We start from the raw sequence: 21,496 nt of genomic DNA on the forward strand, positions 1-21,496 counted from the left end.
ACTTCACCTTTGTGCTTAGGCTAACATCTTTGCATTCATTGCCAAATATTTAAAATGTTGTTATTGACAGATGTCGGCTTGTTTTTTTTCCTTTGTTTTCTATTCTTTCCTCTTTTTTTTTTTTTCTTCTCAATTTCTAGAACGGCCACAAATGTTTGTCCCAGTACGTTTACTAGAAATGGGCTTCTCTATGAGACATATCTACAAGGCCATGGAAGCAGCAGGTATTGCTGTCTGTGTGTGTGCTGTAGTGTGGTTGTGTTGTTGTGTGTGTTTCTCCATCTGCTTTGTGTGTCAGTGTCGTAGGCTAGTTCGTCTGTGGTTTGTTTCTTTCCTTAACCATGTACATGCTTTTCCGTGTGCATGTTGGACTTTTGCTTCATGTGGCTTCTTTAGAATTATGATTTAATTATGATTCCTTGGTGTCTGGCATTGGTATCAGTTTCACTAGATAGTCATGCAGGTAAATTCTGTATGGAGCATTTTCAAACCATAGTATGTGAAAATGTAGGCTTGTGGTAAAGCCTTTACTTTTCCTGATCCCTTTTTGATTAATACCAGTCATTAAGTAAAAACTAAATATACCCTTAGCAGCGATAAAGCATGTTTGAATGTTTTGAAAGTTTCATTTTCTAACGGCTGTAGGCCATTGCTTTGTTGAGCACACAAATCCAAACAAACATGCTTGCTTGCAGTGCTAGAAGAAGGATTGGTTGGTTCCTCTTTAATCTCTCACTTTGTCATTCTTTTGCTCGACCCTCTTCCTCCCTCCCTTCCTCCCTCCCATCACCCCTCTCCCCATCACCATTTGAACCTGCCTCCATCACAAACCATGCTAGCTGTCTCTAAGACAGTTTGTCTTTTCACATTGACACCCTGACATGCTGCTGCAACGTTTTTGATATGTTGCCCTCTTGAACGATATCTGTCAAGCACTTTGTGACAAAAGTGTTTCGTAGAAAGCGCTAACAAATACCATTTGATTGATTGATCCATCTTGAAAGTGCCTTGAATTCTGCCTCCCTCACCTCCTGTTGACCTTTGACCCCCAAGGTGTGACAGGTGAGGTTGACTCTCGTACCATCGAGGTGCTGGCCAGCTGGATGCTGGAGCACCCCCTGACGGAGGAGCCCCAGACAAGCGAGGGCCAGCCCCCAGGGCGCGCTATAGAGGACACCCCCTCCCCAGACGGCCCAGAGACCGTGCAATGCCCAGAGGCCCCCCCCAGAGAACCCAACGAAAGGTGAGTCCAGACACCTGGAAACATGTTTGTGTTCGCTTATTCAGAAGATGCTTTAAAAAAAAAAAGTAGGTATTTGATGATTTAATTTCAAGTCAGAGAATATAGAACAAATATATGTAAAAAAGAAGAAGATGTATTCCAGTCAGTTCGGTGGTGTCCTGACTGACTTGAGGAGATGTTTTTCCTGGATATGAGATGTAGAAGGGACATCCTATCTCAGTGTGATTGTGAACGTTGTGGTGTTGTGTTACAGTCTGCTGGCTGGCCTTGACCTGGTGGAAAGGGAGAACTTCCTGGACGTCCATCTGACCAGGAACAGGCCCCCACCGGCTCGACGCCAGCGCTCCAGCCTGGGGCAGAGGACCTCCTTCAGGAGGGCAGGTTAGCCTAGCCGCACGCCCGGGAGAAAAAGCATATTACAGTGATGCTAGACTAATTTACGCTAGGCTAATCTAGCTACTGTAGTCTGTTTCTACCATCTACTGTACCTGGCCATCTTGCTAGGCTAACCTAGCTACTGTAGTCTGTTTCTGCCATCTACTGTACCTGGCCATCTTGCTAGGCTAATCTGTCTACTGTAGTCTGTTTCTACCATCTACTGTACCTGGCCATCTTGCTAGGCTAATCTAGCTACTGTAGTCTGTTTCTACCATCTACTGTACCTGGCCATCTTGCTAGGCTAATCTAGCTACTGTAGTCTGTTTCTCTACTGTACCTGTCTGTTTCTCTACTGTACCTGGCCATCTTGCTAGGCTAATCTGTCTACTGTACTGTACCTCTGTGTCCTTCCCACAGACTCCCCCTCGCCCAATCCCATCCCGCCGCTCTACAGACAGGACCCGGGGGTGTCCGAATGGCCGGAGCAGGCCGAGACACACCCCTTTGCGGCGGAGGAGGAGTCAGAGTTGGGTTACATGGACGACCCCTACCACGAGGAGCCCTATGAGGAACTACTCACCCCAGAATTCATCAGCTCCGAGAGGGACACCCTGTGGATGGTGGAGGTAACTGCATCTGATTGTGCACCCAGTTTGGCATTCACACGTCTGTGAAGCTTACCACTGTCGTCAGTGTCTTCCTTGAGAAAGACGTCTTTTGACCTAATTTCCTTAATGAATAAAAGTTTACGATAAAAATGTAAATAAATCCTTGGTTCTCACGGTGCTACAGTGTCTGTGAGTCGGGTTTTGATAATGCCATCCGGTGCCACGCTGCTCAAAGACCCTGGGGAGAACCCTGGGCGTCATCAGAATAGTCGGTTAAAGTTAAAGTGAAACTCCAACTCCACTGTGTTGTGATGGTGAAGGATGAGTGCAGGAGGTTGGGTGCAGGAGGTTGGGTGCAGGAGGTTGGGTGCAGGAGGTTGGGTGCAGGAGGTTGAGTGCAGGAGGTTGAGTGCAGGAGGTTGAGTGCAGGAGGTTGAGTGCAGGAGGTTGAGTGCAGGAGGTTGAGTGCAGGAGGTTGGGTGCAGGAGGTTGGGTGCAGGAGGATGGGTGCAGGAGGATGAGTGCAGGAGGTTGGGTGCAGGAGGTTGGGTGCAGGAGGATGAGTGCAGGAGGATGGGTGCAGGAGGTTGGGTGCAGGAGGTTGGGTGCAGGAGGTTGGGTGCAGGAGGTTGGGTGCAGGAGGTTGAGTGCAGGAGGTTGGGTGCAGTCGCAAAAAAGCCGGCTTTTCTTTTTCTTCTTTAAGTCGTCACTTATTCATATCGTATTGATATCAACACTCACTGACGTTTCAGCCAGGGCCTTTACTGACGTTTCAGCCTTTCTCAAGGAAAGCTTGGAAGTGCTTTGTGACGAACGAACCAGACCTCTAGAAAACGTCATGTACGGATGTCGATGTTTTTTTAACGATAGCCGTTCTCCGGTTGTCCACCAGGGGGGCGAGGAGCACCACGAGGCCCACGAGATGGTGGAGTGTGAGCTGTGCAACACGCTCACCCTGCAGTTCAACAACCACATGAAGCGCCACCACCCTGGGTGCGGCCAGAGCGCGGGTCGCCGTGGCTACCGCAGCACGGGGGCCTACGTGGACGGCTGGTTCGGGGGGGAGTGCGGCTCGGGAAGCCCCTACTACCTCCTGTGCAGCTCCTGCAGGGAGAAGTACCTGGCCGCCAACCTGGGGGAGATGGGCTCCAAAAGTGACCGGTGAGTGATCGACCCTCTGACCCTCTTGACACACACAAAGGGGGGTTCTCGAAGTCACTTGATGTTTTTACGCTTTTAAGTGTGTGAATGGCACAGTATGTAAGTTTGGGGAGGAAAAAAATTGCAAAAGGTGTTGTTTCTCTTTCCTCAGAGTAAAGGGTCTGGCGTCTGATTTGATTGGGCGGTTGGACAGTGCGTCAGACGGTAAGGGTTTGACCTCCTCAGCCAGGAGGATTGATGAGCTCTACGCTACTCTCCTACTCTATGGATCGACTCTCTTGTATCTGTTGTAACCCCCCCCCCCCCCCTCTCTCTATTTCTCTCTCTCTCTCTCTCCCCTGTACCTCTTCCACAGATGACTGGGAGGTGGGTCGCCAGGAGGAGGGTGACAGTGACAGGTTGACGGGCCTGGAGGACTTTGGGGTTCTACTGAGGCCCCTGGGTCTGAGTGAGAAGAGGCTGGTCCCGGACCCCATCGCCTTCACAGAGCACGACCCCCTCGGGGCGCTGGTCAACAGCACCGGCAACCCGGACAGGACCGCCCTTCACAAAGGTACTTGTCTTAGAAAGGTCAGAGGTCTTTTACCTTGTTTCCTGGCTTCCCCTATCCTCGCCTCATTCTTGAAGCTCATTGGAGGAGAAGGTCTGAGGTTCCTCCCCTCTCAGCCATGCCCCTCTACTGGGGTACGGAAGTCAAGTTTCCTCATTGACCCTCATTACAGACAGCTCACCGTCGGCCACTTTCAACATTTGCTGCTGTTGTTATTTTTTATGTTTCAATCAACTTGTTCATGAGTTTGGGGTGTCATAATCAACACAGTTAGCAGTCATCTCCATCAATCACCTGCATCATAGTTAAAAGACCATTGGAAACCCCATTGCATTGAGACCGCACTTCCGTACCCCCAGTAGAGAGCTGTGAAACGTCACACCTTGAGTATCTTTGTTGAGAAGGAGACAAGGTTAGAGGACAATAGAGTTGTGTTAATGTGTTCAACGGGTGTTTGTTCTGCACAGGGGTGGTCAGCACCGAACTGAAGGGCTCCATCTCGGGACCCCTGAGTTTGGGGGAGCAGGCTGCTTCGCTGCGGGACCCCCAGGACAGACTGCAGGCTCTGAGGAGGGTGACCTCCACTGCCCAGATCCTTCTAGCCTACAGCATGGTCATGAGGGCACTCTCCCAAACCTCCTCCAGGTAGGGGACACTAGCTACTTGTATCTCCTCTCCTCTCCCCTCCCCTCCCCTCCCCTCCCCTCTCCTCTCCTCTCCTCTCCTCTCCCCTCCCCTCTCCTCTCCTCTCCTCCCCCCCCCTCCCCTCCCCTCCTCTCCTCCTAGCTATATTTCAGCATTCCATTTCTTACTTTGAACTTGTTACTTAAAGGGATGGTTCACTCTAAGATCACACGTCTGTGATATTAAGCACATACCTTAACTTCAGTTTGAGACACCAAGACACTTTTAAAATCATTATCCCGGTTATTTAGCAACTTACACGTCCACATTTTCCAATATAATGAAAGTGGATGGGGTCCACTTTTAGGCCTAATTTAGCCAGTTATCCCCTCTGGTGTCCAAAACCTGCCTCAGGCGATTATAGCCATCCACCACCCCCCCCAGAAAATGAGCTAGCTCGACGTGTGCATTTGCTCCTTGGGTCTACAGAATTGACTTCACCAACAGAGTTAATCCCAGATTTTTAGTCATTTTAATGGCCGTCAGAATATGCAGCTGCATTTCACTGCTTCCAACGGAACCTTTAATTTGGTCACAGACCAGTGAGTCACGGGCGTCCTGCTATTATTATATTGAGGCAGGCCAAATGCCAGGGTATCGCTCTACTTAAGTTTCCGCCATGTTCTCTGGCAAGGAAGCCATTTAAATTGTTCTGGATCATTTGTCACAGTTAATACCTCCGTTGTAGGAAACGAGGCTCGGCTTTCCCTGGTATTTCCATTCGTGTGGTCCTCAATTTGCAGGGGTTATTAGTCGACAGCTATTACTCACGTAGTCATAGCACCCCCGTTTCTCTGTGTATTATTTCTGTCTCTGTCTGTCTCTCTGTCTGTCTCACCCACACACAACCACATACTGTGCTCTATTGACTCTTCTCCCTCCCTCCCTCCCTCCGGCAGTGCCTCAGTGTGTAGTCAGTCTGGGGGAAGTCTGGAGGCTCTGGGCCTGGCTGACATCCGTATCCTGGTGCGTCTGATGTGCCTGGCGGCTGCTGGCAGGGTGCATACCAGTGTTGACCAGCAGGGGGCGACGGCGGGCAGCAGGGGGCCCCCGGCCAGCGAGCGCAGCGGCTCAGCGTTCCTCTCTTTCCTCAGCTCCGCCATCGGCAGCCTGGTGTCCCACAGTCCCACTGCCTACAGAGAGCTGGTGGACATCTGTACTCAGGTGACTGTCTGACTGTCTGTCTGTCTAACTGTTTGTCTGTCTAACTGTTTGACTCTGTATCTGTCTGTCTGTCTGTCTGGCCACCTGTCTGACTCTTTATCTGTCTGTCTGTCTGTCTGTCTGTCTAACCACCTGTCTGACTCTTTATCTGTCTGTCTGTCTGTCTGTCTGTCTGTCTAACCACCTGTCTGACTATCTGTCTGTCTGTCGCCGGGTCGTCTTCTAGCAAGAGAGGTTTCTAACCCACAAGGGTCTTAGCTGGTTTAAATAAAGGATTAATGAATGAGTAAATAGATTGAATAAATCTTAATTAAATGTAGATATAATATTAGACCAATGACCTGTTGCTATTATAATACACAGTCATATTTAGCATATGCATTCATAGACCGTGTGCGTTTACTCCACCAATCCCAAAATATTGACATTCTATAGATATATTTTATTCGCCTCACGACAGTCATTTTTAACATGGACCGCCGGTTATCTTTCCACCATGTAGTGTTACCTATGTAATGTACTACATTACCCATAAACCAACACTGCCCTCGCTCTCTCCCTCCGGTGTAGGATTTGATGGCGGCGGCCACGGGGGTCAACATCGGCGCCATCAGCGACCCCCAGCAGAGGGCCCGTCTCACCACCAATCAGAAGGCTGGGCCGCAGCAGAGAGACTTCCGGGAGCTGACGCCCCCCACCTTCCTGGTCACCCAGAGCCTGGTGTCCCTGCTGACGGAGAAGGGCGTCCGCTACCGCTACACCCCCGACCGGAGCGGGGAGCAGCACGCTGAGGCCAGAGGTCAGACTGCTGCTATGAGTGAAAGGCCTAGAGGTATTCATTCATTCATTCATTCGTTCATTTAAGGTTTCAAGATTCAAGATTCTTTATTTGTCACGTGCATACAAGTATACAGTGTTGTTCGCCTTAGGTTTTCATTTATTCATCCATTCATTCATTTAAGGTTTTCATTTGTTCATTCATTCATTCATTCATTACAGAGACATTGTTGGAGGCTCTCACTGTAAGACATGGATTAGCCTCGATCAGGGGAGGCTGGTCGTGGTAGAAATCTGAGGACGGGCTCATTGTAATGCATGGAGCGGAATGAGGAATGGTGTCAAGCACGCTCCATGCATTACAATGAGCCCGTCCTACGATTTCCACCTCCACCAGCCTCCCCTGGCCTAGATAGTAGAGGGGTTCTTGAGGGGGGTGAAGGGTTAGCGTTCAGATATAAATAGAACACACCCCGTTACAGAGACACTTGATTGGTCCAGCCTGGTTAGTTAGCACTATACTATCCTCTGATTGGTCCAGATGCAGGAAGCCCCCCGGCGGCGACGACGGCTCCTCCTCCCCCACACGCGGCGGTGGCGGCGAGGGTGGGGCCTCTGGAGCTGGCCAACGCCCTGGCGGCGTGCGCCCTCTCGGCCCGGCTGACCAGTAAGCACCGGCAGTGGGCCGCCCAGCAGCTGGTCCAGGCCCTGGCGGCGTCGGAGAGGGACAACCCCATCCGGCCCCAGACCTACAGTGACATGGCCGGGGACCTGCGCAAGTGTGCCCTCAAGAAGCTGGAGGGACACCATGGCAGGGTACACCACCACCACCACCTCCACCACCTCCTCCACCGCCGCTCAGGCTTTGTACAACATGTTGTTAACTCTCACTAAAGGAATTCCCGGAACACTCATCTACAGTGTTTTTATGTGGTGTTTACCTAGCAACAGTACTTGGATTGGCTACAAAATGAAGCCTTGTTGGTGAACATAGTCACCCGTGGCACTCTAGACTGTTGACGATTTTGCCGACTTTATTCTCCCACGGCACTGAATGAGTTAAAAACGAAATAACAGCTTTCTTTTTATCTTTCTTTGTATCTTACCTTTGTCATGACGTGGAGGTTGTATTGATCAATGGTCATATTGGTTAGCCTTTATGCTAATGTTTTACCTGTGGTGGTGTTGTTGTTTCAGGTGACGAACTGTTCGTGGAACAGTGAACAGGGCCTTCTGGCCACAGGAGCCCAGGACGGGACAGTCAGGCTGTGGGACGTCACCCAGAACACAGCCGACCTGCAGTGCACACACACCTGCAGCATCAGGTGAGGACACACACACACACACACACACACACATACCCTAACCCTAGATAATCACTAGATAATAGGTTCAAATAGATTTCAGCCCAGGTCTGATATTCCCACATGCATGTGGACTAACAACCCTCCTCCTTTTCTCTCTGCTCCTCTCTTTTTCTCTCTCTCCCCCCCCCAGCGAGGACCGTCAGACCTCAGAGAGCACCGGCGGGGCCCACCTGGTGTCCCCCGTGTACTGGAGCCCCGGGGGAAACCTCCTCGCAGCCTTCCAGAACAAGCTCATCAACATCTGGACCGTCAACGGTGGGTGGAGTCCCTCTAACCTCCACCTCCAGCCCCCCTAGACCTCCTGACCTTCATACTCACTGAGCTGTAGGACAGTGAAGCCCTCTCAAGCGTTTTGTAGAAACATCCTTGTGTAGTTCAGCGGGTTAAAGAACTTTATTGTCCATCTGGTACAATGGGGAATGTGACTTTTGGTTCTGTTCTCAAGTTCAACCTACATGCACGTATGTACGTAGATACACACACACACACACACACACACACACATGTTCTGCTACACACACACACACACATACAAACACACGAACATGTTCTGCTAAACACACACGCGCACACACACACTCACAGAGAAGCACACCACATGACCGCATACGCTGATTCAGTCATATCACATGTTCCTGCGTTCCTCTGGTTTTAGGGGCCGAAGGTCAAGTGGAGGCCCAGCCCTCCTGGGTGACCTCCCTGACCTGGGTGCAGACCTCCACTCCCTTCCCCTGCCCGGGGGGCTCCCCCTGCAGGGACGGCCCTGGGACGGACCACCTGCTGGTGGGGCGCCTCGACGGCACCCTCTGCTGGCTGCAGGTCACGGAGGACCTCCGCGTGGAGAGCACAGAGCTGACACGCTGCCACAGGAAAGAGTGTGAGTCGATAACGTCCAACGCCTGCTTTTATTTCATTCATTTCCATCCGTAAACGTCGTAGTTTCAGAACGCAGGAATTGAATTGCAAACGTGACGGGACGTGTTTCCAGGGACTCTTCAGCGCTGAGGCGGAAGTGGCCTTGGTGAATTCACATTGACAGCTCAATGAATTATGGGGGTTTGAGTTCCTTGGGCTCACAGACCAACGATGCAGAGGTCCTAGTGGTCACCGTGGGCTAACCACTATGTCATTAGTCTCCTTCCCAGGGACCGTGGACAACCTATTGTAATATAAGGCTTACACATCGCTTAGCTTCATCGCTTCATGTCCTTCTGATGACGTCATGTCCCGTATGGTTCCCACTTGTTACTACAGCCCCTAAATGCACGAAAGGTCTGGTGGACCAACGCGTCAATCATGGCCTTCATTAAGCCAATAGAATAGAGCGTGGAAAACGGACGGCACGTAGCCATTGGCTTTACCTTGCGTCAATCATATCCCACAGCCCCCCCCCCCCCCCCAGTGCTTGCACACCACACGTTTCCGATTCGGAGCTACACCTCACAGCCGCCGGATTCTCTGAAATCGAATAATAACAGATTAAGGCCAGGTTTGAGTCGTTGTTATTCCAGGTTTATATGCCCTGTATGCTGCAGTAGCCTGAGGATGCAGTTGCAATGTGATTGATACTGTATGCGGTTGATGTGCGGTTAATATGTGGTTAACACTCCACGGTCCTCCTCCCTCCCTCTCTCTCTCTCCCTCCCTCTCTCTCTCCCTCTCCCAGCTCCTCAGTGCATCGCCTGGCACAGTGTTGACAAGCCCTTCGCCGTGGGCTACCCCGACGGCAAGGTCCTCCTGGCCACCACCAGCTCCTACGACACGGAGCCCCCCCTCCTCCTGTCTGCCTTCCCTGTAAGTCAGCTACCTAACACCCTACCTACCTACCTACCTACCTACCTACCACCCTACCTACCTACCTACCTACCACCCTACCTACCTACCTACCTACCACCCTATCTACCTACCACCCTACCTACCTACCACCCTACCTACCTACCTACCACCCTACCTACCTACCACCCTACCTACCACCCTACTACCCTACCTACCTACCACCCTACTTACCACCCTACCTACCTACCACCCTACCACCCTACTACCCTACCTACTTACCACCCTACCTACCTACTGACTCCTCTACGTTCACCTGCTGTCTGCTGTTAGTCAACGACCTCATGCTGTACCTACACGTTTACATACATGACCGTGTCGTCGTCCGCAACCTCACTCTTATCGCAAACTGGAAAACACGACACCGTCGGTCTGTGGGCTGAGGCTGCACTGATCATCCATTAGGCTGAGGCTGCACTGATCATCCATTAGGCTGAGGCTGCACTGATCATCCATTAGGCTGAGGCTGCACTGATCATCCATTAGGCTGAGGCTGCACTGATCATCCAGTAGGCTGAGGCTGCACTGATCCTCCAGTAGGCTGAGGCTGCACTGATCCTCCAGTAGGCTGAGGCTGCACTGATCCTCCAGTAGGCTGAGGCTGCACTGATCATCCGGTAGGCTGAGGCTGCACTGATCATCCAGTAGGCTGAGGCTGCACTGATCATCCGGTAGGCTGAGGCTGCACTGATCATCCAGTAGGCTGAGGCTGCACTGATCATCCGGTAGGCTGATCCTCCAGTAGGCTGAGGCTGCACTGATCATCCAGTAGGCTGAGGCTGCACTGATCATCCAGTAGGCTGAGGCTGCACTGATCCTCCGGTAGGCTGATCCTCCAGTAGGCTGATCCTCCAGTAGGCTGATCATCCAGTAGGCTGAGGCTGCACTGATCCTCCAGTAGGCTGAGGCTGCACTGATCATCCAGTAGGCTGAGGCTGCACTGATCCTCCGGTAGGCTGATCCTCCAGTAGGCTGATCCTCCAGTAGGCTGATCCTCCAGTAGGCTGATCATCCAGTAGGCTGAGGCTGCACTGATCATCCAGTGAGAATGAACAACAACAAAAGCCGGGATTTAAATCCAAGCTGGCGTTTTGTCAAGTCGACTCAGAATCATCCAGTGTTAAAATGTCCACCTGATGAGACGTGTTTGGATAATCCTCTGGGAGTCTTAACCTCACGCTATGAATATGAGTGTGCGTCATTCCTCCTCACACCTGTCCCCTCTTACCTCCCCTCCCTCCCTCCCTCCCTCCCTTTCTGCTTCCCTCTCTCTCTGCCTTCCTCTCTGCCTCTCTCTCTCCATCTCCCTCTCTCCCTCTCTCACACCCTCCCACCCTCCCTCTCTCACACCCTCCCTCTCTCACACCCTGCCACCCTCTCTCCCTCTCTCACACCCTCCCTCTCTCACACCCTGTCTCCTTCTACCCAGGAGAGCATCAGTGCCCTGAGGTGGGACCCCACGGGCCACCTGCTGCTGTCCACCGGCCGCTCGGAGGTGGTGAAGATCTGGGGCCAGGCGGGGGGCACCTGGATCACCCTCCACTCCCTCTTCCACACGGGCACCGTCAACACGGCCAAGTGGTGCCCGCTGCCCGGCAGAGGACCCGAACCCAGGCTCATGTTGGCAGTGTGAGTATAGTTAGACTGGGCACCAGGGGGCGCCGCACACACACACAGACACACACACACACACACACACACATACACACACGCGCACACACACACACTCACACTCAGACACAGTCATACACACACACACAAACAAACACACTGTTCTAACAGAGCCTGATCAGTTGGAACATTAATATGCAGAGTTCTCCCCAGGATGAACAGCGTGGCGCTGGATTGCATTAGCAAAACCCGCGTTTACACGTGTCAGTTGAATTCACTGCGGAACATCCTAACGCTTTCACTTTCACTTTCGTTTTTTTGGTCGTTGGCGATCGAAGGCAGTTATAATTAATTTACCATGTAATGTTTAGAGAGTGGCGCTGCCAGCTCCACAGCGTGGCACAGCGCCACTCCTACGTTCTTTGGGGAGAACCCTGCCTGTCCGTTCCTACGGCTGTGGACTCTTTTCAGTGGTTACTTGACTGAATTCGTATGATGAGATATCCATCAATCATCGTGATTTATATGATTTATCTTTTACCTGTTCGTAGGAAGTAATTGGATTCTATGTCCCGAATAAATATGTTTTATATTATTTATTTCATTTTAGGGGGTGCCAAAATGGTCTTATGTATGTCTGGACGCTGCCACAAGGGGGCACTAGTGTATCGGTCCCCAACTTCCTGAGCGGTGCATCCAGCCAGGAGAAGAGCAGTAACGTCAAGGTCAGTCTCTCCGCCCCTCTGTTTCTCCGTCCTCCAGATTCCCTTCTTAATTAGCTTCATGTTTCCTCTCTTCTCCTGCGGCTGCTGAGGTAGAAATGGTAGAAACGGCCATTTTGTTTGTTCCCTGTTTTGATGTGTTGTTCTTTGTGCTGCGTCGGCGCCTCCCCAGCGTGGGGGTGCCAAGTGCGTGTTCCGGTTGAGCGGGCACATCACGGCAGTGAAGACCTTGTCCTTCTGCCCTGGCGGACTGGCCCTGGTGTCTGGAGGCATAGGAGGACTACTCAACATCTGGTCCCTGCAGGTGAGACCACCAGAAACCTCTTCTCCCTTTTCTCTCTCCTCCTTTTCTCTTTTTGCTTCTCTTCTCCTCTGCATCTCTCCTCTTCTCTCCTCTTCTCTCCTCTTCTCTCTGCTCCTCTCTGCTCCTCTGTCTGAATAATATCACATCACAACTGGTTTTCTAATCTACTCTGGATCCCCCCCCCCCCCCCCTCCCTGCAGGATGGTTCAGTCCTCCAGACCGTGGTGACAGGCCTGGGCTCAGTGGTCAGTACCACTTGGGTACCAAACGTGGGGGTGGCCGCATGCTCTGGGAGGTCAAAGGTCAGTTCAGCCATTGCTTTCTGTACTCAACCCTTTTAACTCCAAATAATTACTCCAAATAGCCAAATAATTCCCGGAAACAATCACCACCTAGAGTGCCAAGTGTTTTATGTGGTATTTACCTACCTAGCAACAATACTTTAATTGACTACAAAATGAAGTATCATAATCTATACATTTTTGGTGAGTAAAGTCACCCTTGGAACTCTAGAATGTTGACAATTTGGACGACTTCATTCACCCTCGGCACTAAATTAGTTGGGGCTGTATTTCTGACTTAAGAAAAAGCCCCTTATTCTTCTGAGGGATACATATGAAAGTGGGTCTGACGTGTTGATCTTCTCCACAGGATGTCCTGCTGATCCGGTGCCCCTCAGACTGGATCTCCCAGAACCACGTGCTGGCCTCCTGCCGCACCGTCCTCCGGACCCAGGGCATCCTGGGCCTGAACCGGGCCCCCTGCATGGCCGTTTTCCTGGAGAGGCTCCCCGTCCTCCTGCAAGAGCAGTACAGCTACGAGAGGGTTAGCATAGCGCTGTCTCCCTAATACAGTTATGAGAGGGTTAGCATAGCGCTGTCTCCCTAATACAGTTATGAGAGGGTTAGCATAGCGCTGTCTCCCTAATACAGTTATGAGAGGGTTAGCATAGCGCTGTCTCCCTAATACAGCTATGAGAGGGTTATCATTAGCTTTATAAAGCTATGAGAGGGTTAGCATAGCGCTGTCTCCCTAATACAGTTATGAGAGGGTTAGCATAGCGCTGTCTCCCTAATACAGCTATGAGAGGGTTATCATTAGCTTTATAAAGCTATGAGAGGGTTAGCATAGCGCTGTCTCCCTAATACAGCTATGAGAGGGTTAGCATGGGGGGTTAGCATGGAGGGTTAGCATGGAGGGTTAGCACAGATCCTGATCTCCTGTCTTACTTTCCACTCAGACAAGCCAATTTACAGTGAGCCTCCCTTCTCTCACAAGGCAAGGTTAATGGGTCCGAAGGGAAATCAGCTCACAGAGGCGCTAACACAGTGGTTTTCCACCTCATTGGCTCCTGAGGTCTAAAATGTGTGTGTGTCTGTGTGTGTATGTGTCTGTGTGTGTGTCTCTCTGTGTCTGTGTGTGTGTCTGTGTGTGTGTCTGTGTGTGTGTGTGTGTGTGTGTCTGTGTGTGTCTCTGTGTGTGTCTCTGTGTGTGTGTGTGTGTCTCTGTGTGTGTGTGTGTGTGCGTGCGTGCGTGCGTGTGTCTCTCTCTGTGTGTGTGTGTGTCTGTGTGTGTCTCTGTGTGTGTGTGTGTCTCTGTGTGTGTGTGTGTGCGTGCGTGGCGTGTCTCCTTGGTCCTCCAGAGTCACGTGACAGCAGGCGACCAGCTGGTCCACAGTGCCTTCCTCCAGAGCCTGGCGTCTCTGACGGTGGGCTTGTCTCTGGAGCAGCACCTGTGTCGTGCCCCCCGCGCCCCCCACCACGCCAGCGCCGACACACACTCCTGCCCCAGCGAGTGGAGCTGGCTAGCCACCTTTGCCGCCACCGTCAAAAGCGCAGAGGCGATTGCCAGAGGAACAGTCTTCCCAGAATCCTTCACTGTCCCCGAGTTCCAGCAAGCGGGGGCTGCCGAGATCTCCAAACCCCTGGTGAGGTCGCGGACACGCACACACGCACACACACGCACACACACACACACCCCTTTATGGAATGGAACAGCCCAAAAATGTTTTTCTCACAAATGAAATCTTTGAAATGTTTTGCCTTTCTAGTTTTTGGCACCATTCTTAAACTCTACTGATGTTCTTGGATGGATGATGTTGAAGAAGTTGACGTGTCTCCCTCTTTCTTTCTCTCAGGACAACAGCAAATGGACTTTCATGATGGATGAACAGCTCATGTCGTGGGCCACCACCAAGCCTGAGGTAAGACTGTCTGTCTGTAAGCCTGTCTGTCTGTAAGCCTGTCTGTCTGTCTGTAAGCCTGTCTGTCTGTCTGTCTGTAAGCCTGTCTCTGTCTGTCTGTAAGCCTGTCTGTCTGGTAGTCAGTCTGTAAGCCTGTCCGTCCGTCTGTCTGTCTGTAAGCCTGTCCGACCGTCTGTCTGTCTGTCTGTAAGCCTGTCTGTAAGCCTGTCCGTCCGTCTGTCTGTCTGTCTGTCTGTAAGCCATATCTCCTCTCTCAGTCATGTCCTGTCACACAATGATCTAAAAACCTTGGCTAGTGCATCAAGCGTGTGAAAACTACACCCAACCGATCAATGCGAGCCGATGTTGAAAATACGCCAGTTGCCTGGGAAAACTGCAGCCCCACCCGAGTCCAGCACACATTACTGCTAACATGTTGCCATTGTTCAGTTTCGTAATAAATTATCATGTGGGCCTTTTCCAAAGACCTCTGTAATGACCTAACGTCTGACGGGACCGTAATAGTTTTCCTGTAAGTAATCATTTATGTTGTGTAAGGGTGTTGGATAAGCTGTGTGTCTAACCTCTGACTGTACTGTGCAGGACTGGCAGCAAGGGGGCAAGAGCGAGGTGTTTCTGTGGGGCAACGGGCGCCACGGGCAACTGGCAGACGCGGGCACCAACCTCATGGTGCCCACCCTGGCTCCCTGTCTGTGCCAGACACAACAGGTACTGTACTACAGTCTCTTCATAATGTGTCTCGTCTTAAAGCCACAATTCGCAACTTTCGCCCCGTCAATTGGAATTGACAAACGGAATGAAAGTTACAGCTTGTGGCTTTAAGTGAAGAATTTCGGAGCACTCACCACCTGGAGTGCCAAGCGTTTTACGTGGTGTTTACCTAGCAACAAGACTTTGATTGACTACAAAATGAAGCATCATCATTTATGCGTTTTGGGTGAATAATGTCACCCATGGCACTCCTAGAATGTCGCCAAACTAAATGAGTTAAAGCCACACCTAGCAACTTTTGCCTTGACAATTGTTTTTCCGGAACAGTCTGAGGCAGCGCTTGAAGACAGCCACGGAATGAAAGTTACGGCTTGTGGCTCTGAGTGACTTCAACGATTGCTAGTTTTGCAGTGTTTTTCGACAACTCCTCCTCATGTGCCCTCCTCAGGTTGTGTGTGGGCAGAACTGTACGTTCCTGGTGCAGGCCAACGGGACGGTGCTGGCCGTGGGCGAGGGAAGCTACGGGAGGCTGGGCCAGGGCAACTCTGACGACCTCTACGCCCCCACCGTCATCTCAGCTCTGCAAGGTAACCCCGGCCTGCTGGTGGTCAATACAATGAGGAGGATGTGTTTGAAGTGTGCCAGCATAACATGGAATAGAATATTGATTGTATTAATCCTTAAGGGTTTGAGAAAAGTTTGCCCACCTCAGCTGGCTTTGGTTTCTCAGAGTGAATAAATAAACTTCGCTTAAGAAGAATGTCAAGCACACTTTCTGGCTTTCTGGCTCCTTCACATTTATGTGGGAAGATACCGACGGTTCAGTCAACAGACCTTCATCAGAGTGTTTTCAATTGATCCCCAAGGGGAAATGTACAAATAAACGAATGCATTAATAAGACTTCGGTGATATGCTATGAAAGTGCACAAGTCATGAAGTACAAGATGTAAACAAAACTGGAGCTAGCTCCTCACAAGATGGCTCCAGTTATGTTTATATTTCGTGCAGTTCGAAAATCGGTTGTCGATCCCGTTTCACGTCTGTCCGAACGCCACCGTATGATTGTCCCCCGCTTGACCTCTGACCCCTTGACGCTCCGGCAGGCTACGTGGTGACCCAGCTGGTGACGTCGTGCGGCTCGGACGGCCACTCCCTGGCGCTGACGGAGACGGGAGAGGTGTTCAGCTGGGGAGACGGCGACTACGGCAAGCTGGGCCACGGGAACAGCGAGAGACAGAGGAGGCCCAAACAAATAGAGGCCCTGCAAGGGGAGGAGGTGGTGCAGGTGAGGGAACAGCAGAGACAGATAGAGGCCCTGCAAGGGGAGGAGGTGGTGCAGGGAAGGGAACAGCAGAGAGATAGATAGAGGCCCTGCAAGGGGAGGAGGTGGTACAGGTGAGAGAACAGCAGAGACAGATAGAGGCCCTGCAAGGGGAGGAGGTGGTACAGGTGAGGGAACAGCAGAGACAGATAGAGGTCCTGCAAGGGGAGGAGGTGGTGCAGGTGAGGGAACAGCACAGAGACAGATAGAGGCCCTGCAAGGGGAGGAGGTGGTGCAGGTGAGGGAACAGCACAGAGACAGATAGAGGCCCTGCAAGGGGAGGAGGTGGTACAGGGAAGGGCCCAGTGAGGCTGGTGGAGGTAGATGGATATAAGGAATGGTATCAAACCCACGAGTTCGATCCCATTCCTAATTCCATTCCATGCATTACAATGAGCCCTGTCCTCCGATTTCTACCTCCACCAGCCTCCCCTGTCTCCTAGGTTACGCCCAACATCACTGGGAGGTTATGGCTGTCCTAGATATTACATAAGTACTAGTAGTGAAGTAGAGTACAAGTTTGGTTATGCATGAGTGCCCTTAGGCCTGTTCTGCTTCAAAAGTGTTCCAAATCTGGAGTGCCACCATTTATTATTTTTCGTGTGCACCCTGTTCCTGTTCCTACCGAGGATTCTTTGTGACTTAGGTATTGGCTTTATTGATGGTGCATCATTTCTCTTATTTATTTATTTTTAACTTATTTTAATTCTGTTCCCCCGTCACATGGAAGCTTGCCTGTGGGTTCAAGCACTCGGCCGTGGTCACGGCAGACGGAAAGCTCTTCACCTTCGGTAGCGGAGACTCTGGCCGACTGGGTCAAAGGTCAACCTCCAACAAGATGCTCCCCGAAAGAGTGGTCGCGTTGGAGGGGTATCACATAAGCCAGGTACGGTAAAGAGTCGGTGGTAACTGGTTAAGATGACCGTAGTTCGGATGGTCAGTTAGCGCCGCTTAAGATTCGGTTCAAGGCCAGACACTCTATTAAAGGGCCAGCCCACTAAAATATCAACGTTTGAGAGAGGTTTTTGGATTTATAGCTGATGGCACGGGATGGGGTCTCATTGACACTTGACCGCTTTTTTAGGTCTGAACATTTTGCACAAATTACTATAATATATATATTTATATGTGTATGTTGTGTGTTTTTTTTTTAAGTGAACCGTCCCTTTAATGCCCTTCTCCCCGTTGTGTGCAGGTTTCCTGTGGCATCAACCACACTCTGGTGCTGTCCTCTGATGGGATGAGTGTCTGGGCGTTTGGGGACGGGGACTACGGCAAACTAGGAACAGGTCCCTGCACTGTCAAGTGTTACCCTCAGGTACAACACTCCTCTGATGTATTTACTGTACACTATCACAATGCTAGACATATCTATGTTTTTACTTGTTTTGTATATATTTTATATGCTATTCATATACAGTACCTTCGTAAAGTATTCAGATGCCTTCACTTTTTCTACATTTTGTTGTTATAGACTCAACTTAAAATGGATTAAATTAAAAGAATGTGCCATCAATCCACACACAATATCCCAGAATGACAAAGCGAAAACAGGTTTTTAGAAATTGTAATATTTGATGTACCATATTCATATGGTGTATGTTTTTAACAGAAAGTGGAGCAGCTCTGTAACAAGGGAGTGAAGAAGGTTGGATGTGGGACTCAGTTCTCTGTTGTCCTGGGCAACGATGGACATGTTTACACCTTTGGACAAGGTATGCCAACGTTCATATAACAGGGGAATAGCACAACGACACATTAGACTCCACTACTATGGAACATACACTACTTCAGGCTTATACACACTAGAATGAGGTAGAACTTACCTCAGGATCACACACTAGTATGAGGTAGAACTTACCTCAGGCTTATACACACTAGTATGAGATAGAACGTACCTCAGGCTACCACACTAGTATGAGGTAGAACTACCGTTGTTAGACAGTTGTGTAATTCTTCCGCAGCGGCACGTCTTACGTCGAGAGGCGTTTATTGATCACACAGAGTTGATGATGTTACCGGCTAGCATGGTCCTTCCTCTCTCCCTGACTCTGAGATTCTCCCTGTCCCAACTCACCCCAGAGACTCTTGGATTGTGACCTTGAGGACAAGGTCCCGGGTTGCTATGGTAACCAATCCCCTGACCCCTGTCCCCCCCTAGTATCTGATGTTTTCAGAACATCTACTCCGCGTCGTACTAGGTGGAAGGGGCGGAGGCGGGGAGGCTAGAACACACATAGAGTATTCTACAATTCCAACCCAGTCCCTGCCTTTACAGTTGATTTGTTTTGTTGAGAATGGGCTGGAGAAGAAGATGCATCTCAGCATCTCAGCTTTTTATGAATCTAGACTTATTTTAATCGATATTCGACACAGACATGACTAATCAAAATAGATCCAGCATTATTAAATGCTACAGCAACAAACAGCTACAAATATTGCTACCAATGTTCATGTCATTCTTTGTCAAATTAAAACAGTGTCCTATCACGCGTTAAAGACCCTGTTGCAAGCCGTCCAATCGCACCTTCACCCCCCAACCCCCCCCCCCCCCCCCGTCTGTCTGTCTCCCTCCGTTTCCCCTCAGAGCGTTTGATTGGCCTGCCAGACTCCATGCTGAAGAACCACAACCGTCCCCAGGCGGTGCCGGCGCTGGAGGGAGTGTTTGTGGAGGACATCGCCGTGGGCTGTGAGCACGTCCTGGCTCTCTCCTCCACCGGAGATGTTTACGCCTGGGGCTGCAACTGTGAGGGACAGGTAGGAAGAGGAACACTGACTTAGTATTCCTACAGCTCTTACAGAGATGGATGAAGTGCCACTGCTTAGAATTCACCTCCGGAGAATGGCGCTCTGGGGTTTAAGATGCCAAACTTCTAAGTCTTGAAAAGAGGGGTTCACTCAGAAAATCAGAGCTCTGTGATCAATCATACCTTCATCCCGGTCGATACACAGAGACACTTTTCTAAGTCCTTATCTCGGTTATCTAGCAACTTGTACTCCCAACATTTTCCCAAATCAAATGAAAGTGAATCGGGTCCGCTGTTAAAACCTTAAATTGCCCGAGACCAACATCTAGTGCAACTTCCCCCTGCTCCCTCTCAGAATGGTGTTTTTTTATTTTCCACTGAAGTGTGTGTGTGTGTGTGTGTGTGTGTGTGTGTGTGTGTGTGTGTGTGTGTGTGTGTGTGTGTGTGTGTGTGTGTGTGTGTGTGTGTGTGTGTGTGTGTGTGTGTGTGTGTGTGTGTGTGTGTGTGTGTGTGTGTGTGTGTGTGTTGTATCCCAGCTGGGCCTGGCCCACTCCAGCCCAGTGAAGGAGCCCACCCTGGTCACAGCTCTCCAGGGGAAGAACATCAGACAGATCTCTGCAGGCCGCTGCCACAGCTCCGCCTGGACCACCCCCTCTGCCACTGCTAAAGCCTCCGGTACACACACACACACACACACATGCGCTGTGGGCATACGTAAGTACCACACGCGTGTTTCTTTGCATACACCAGCTTGACAAAAAAACAGTCCTCGTCCCTGGGCTGTTGACCAGTCTGTACCGCTCTGCCCTCCTCCACCACTAACCGTGTGTTGTTCTCCCCCTCCTGCCCCCCCAGGGGCCTGTGGCACCCTCCAGCTGGGCCTGCCCCAGTCTGTCCCTCCCCAGTACAACGCCCTGAAGGACTGCAGCCCTGACGTCCTCAACACCCGCCTCCGGGTGCTCTACCACTTTTCTGACCTCATGTACAAGTCCTGGAGGCTCCTCAACCTGGACCCTCGGAACCAGGTAACCATGATCCCCATAGAACCCTAACCCACTGTTTCCATTCAGTTAGGGTTAGGGGTTAGGATGGATGTGATGAACTGTGACAGTAAGACGCTGCATACAAAATCTCCACCCTCCTCCTGAAGTGTGCACTTCGGCACTAAATGGATTTAAAAGTGTAGTATCGGTGTAAGCATGGGCCTTTAACACCTACCCATTCCCCCTTTTCAAATCCATAAGGGTGAGTGCACACTTTACACAAGTGCACACTTCAGGAAATGCAAATGGGGAATTGGGATGTCGTGGCGAGAACGAGTGGCACGGTTGTACCGTTTTCCTCCTCCCCCGCAGGTGTCGGCGTCGCGCTACAGCTCGGGGACGGCGGCCATCGTCCAGGGCCAGCTGAGGGGCCTCCTGTCCCCCAAGGTCAACACCCTGCCCCTGGTACGCTCCATCGGCAGGACCATGACCCAGGGGAAGACCTACGGCCCACAGATCACCGTCAAGAGGATTTCCACCAGGTACACACACACGACACACGCCATGCACAGACGCGCGCACACACACTCACACACTCTCACATACCTTACCTGTCAGACATGATGTATCTTCCACACCTGGCTCCAGAGGATACGATTATTTAGGTACGTTTGATTTAAGCTGTTTTTGCAATTGTTTCGGGGACCACTAAGGCGATTCCATTGCACCAGGCAAGTGAAATCAAGTGCACCTCAAATATCCTCTGATCTCTTTTGCCTTTGGATGAGTGATGATGATAAAAAAAAAAAAAACATTTAAAGTAAACGCTGTCCTCCGAACCCACAGGGGGCGCTCCAGCAAGCCCATCTTCGTGCAGATCGCCAAGCAGGTGGTGGGGCTGAACCCTCTGGAGCTGCGGCTGCCGTCACGGGCCTGGAAGGTCAAGCTGGTGGGCGAGGGGGCGGATGACGCCGGAGGAGTGTTTGACGATACCATCACTGAGATGTGCCAGGTGAGTCAGAGGATGAGTCGGAGCTTCGCAGGAGTCTAGACAGGCCCCCGCAGGAACAGAAACACAGTGGTGCTCTGTATACAGTCCTAATGGGAGATGACTGGCGCTGTGTGATG

General features: G+C 51.0%; 1 protein-coding gene across 1 annotated transcript in view; it reads left to right on the plus strand.

The window, feature by feature from the left end:
* LOC310804943 (putative E3 ubiquitin-protein ligase HERC1) overlaps window positions 1-21,496 on the plus strand; it is a gene marked incomplete at its 5' end in the record, with an annotated part of 55,069 nt that overhangs the window by 28,459 nt on the left and 5,114 nt on the right. Inside the window, 33 exons of the mRNA XM_083670398.1 lie at window positions 141-224; window positions 1,054-1,243; window positions 1,497-1,624; window positions 2,039-2,247; window positions 3,122-3,390; window positions 3,542-3,594; window positions 3,746-3,943; window positions 4,408-4,585; window positions 5,524-5,788; window positions 6,359-6,620; window positions 7,107-7,381; window positions 7,763-7,890; window positions 8,063-8,187; window positions 8,588-8,809; window positions 9,599-9,726; window positions 11,195-11,394; window positions 11,987-12,101; window positions 12,271-12,402; window positions 12,603-12,704; window positions 13,054-13,227; window positions 14,045-14,329; window positions 14,540-14,605; window positions 15,188-15,313; window positions 15,765-15,903; window positions 16,421-16,602; window positions 17,369-17,524; window positions 17,834-17,956; window positions 18,251-18,353; window positions 19,226-19,395; window positions 19,922-20,060; window positions 20,241-20,410; window positions 20,741-20,910; window positions 21,215-21,380. Coding sequence (XP_083526524.1) covers window positions 141-224; window positions 1,054-1,243; window positions 1,497-1,624; window positions 2,039-2,247; window positions 3,122-3,390; window positions 3,542-3,594; window positions 3,746-3,943; window positions 4,408-4,585; window positions 5,524-5,788; window positions 6,359-6,620; window positions 7,107-7,381; window positions 7,763-7,890; window positions 8,063-8,187; window positions 8,588-8,809; window positions 9,599-9,726; window positions 11,195-11,394; window positions 11,987-12,101; window positions 12,271-12,402; window positions 12,603-12,704; window positions 13,054-13,227; window positions 14,045-14,329; window positions 14,540-14,605; window positions 15,188-15,313; window positions 15,765-15,903; window positions 16,421-16,602; window positions 17,369-17,524; window positions 17,834-17,956; window positions 18,251-18,353; window positions 19,226-19,395; window positions 19,922-20,060; window positions 20,241-20,410; window positions 20,741-20,910; window positions 21,215-21,380 — 5,432 coding nt within the window. The remainder of the gene's footprint in view (window positions 1-140; window positions 225-1,053; window positions 1,244-1,496; window positions 1,625-2,038; window positions 2,248-3,121; window positions 3,391-3,541; window positions 3,595-3,745; window positions 3,944-4,407; window positions 4,586-5,523; window positions 5,789-6,358; window positions 6,621-7,106; window positions 7,382-7,762; window positions 7,891-8,062; window positions 8,188-8,587; window positions 8,810-9,598; window positions 9,727-11,194; window positions 11,395-11,986; window positions 12,102-12,270; window positions 12,403-12,602; window positions 12,705-13,053; window positions 13,228-14,044; window positions 14,330-14,539; window positions 14,606-15,187; window positions 15,314-15,764; window positions 15,904-16,420; window positions 16,603-17,368; window positions 17,525-17,833; window positions 17,957-18,250; window positions 18,354-19,225; window positions 19,396-19,921; window positions 20,061-20,240; window positions 20,411-20,740; window positions 20,911-21,214; window positions 21,381-21,496) is intronic.

This window comes from Argentina silus, assembly GCF_951799395.1.
Source record: "Argentina silus genome assembly, chromosome: 5".
Taxonomy (NCBI): domain Eukaryota; kingdom Metazoa; phylum Chordata; class Actinopteri; order Argentiniformes; family Argentinidae; genus Argentina; species Argentina silus.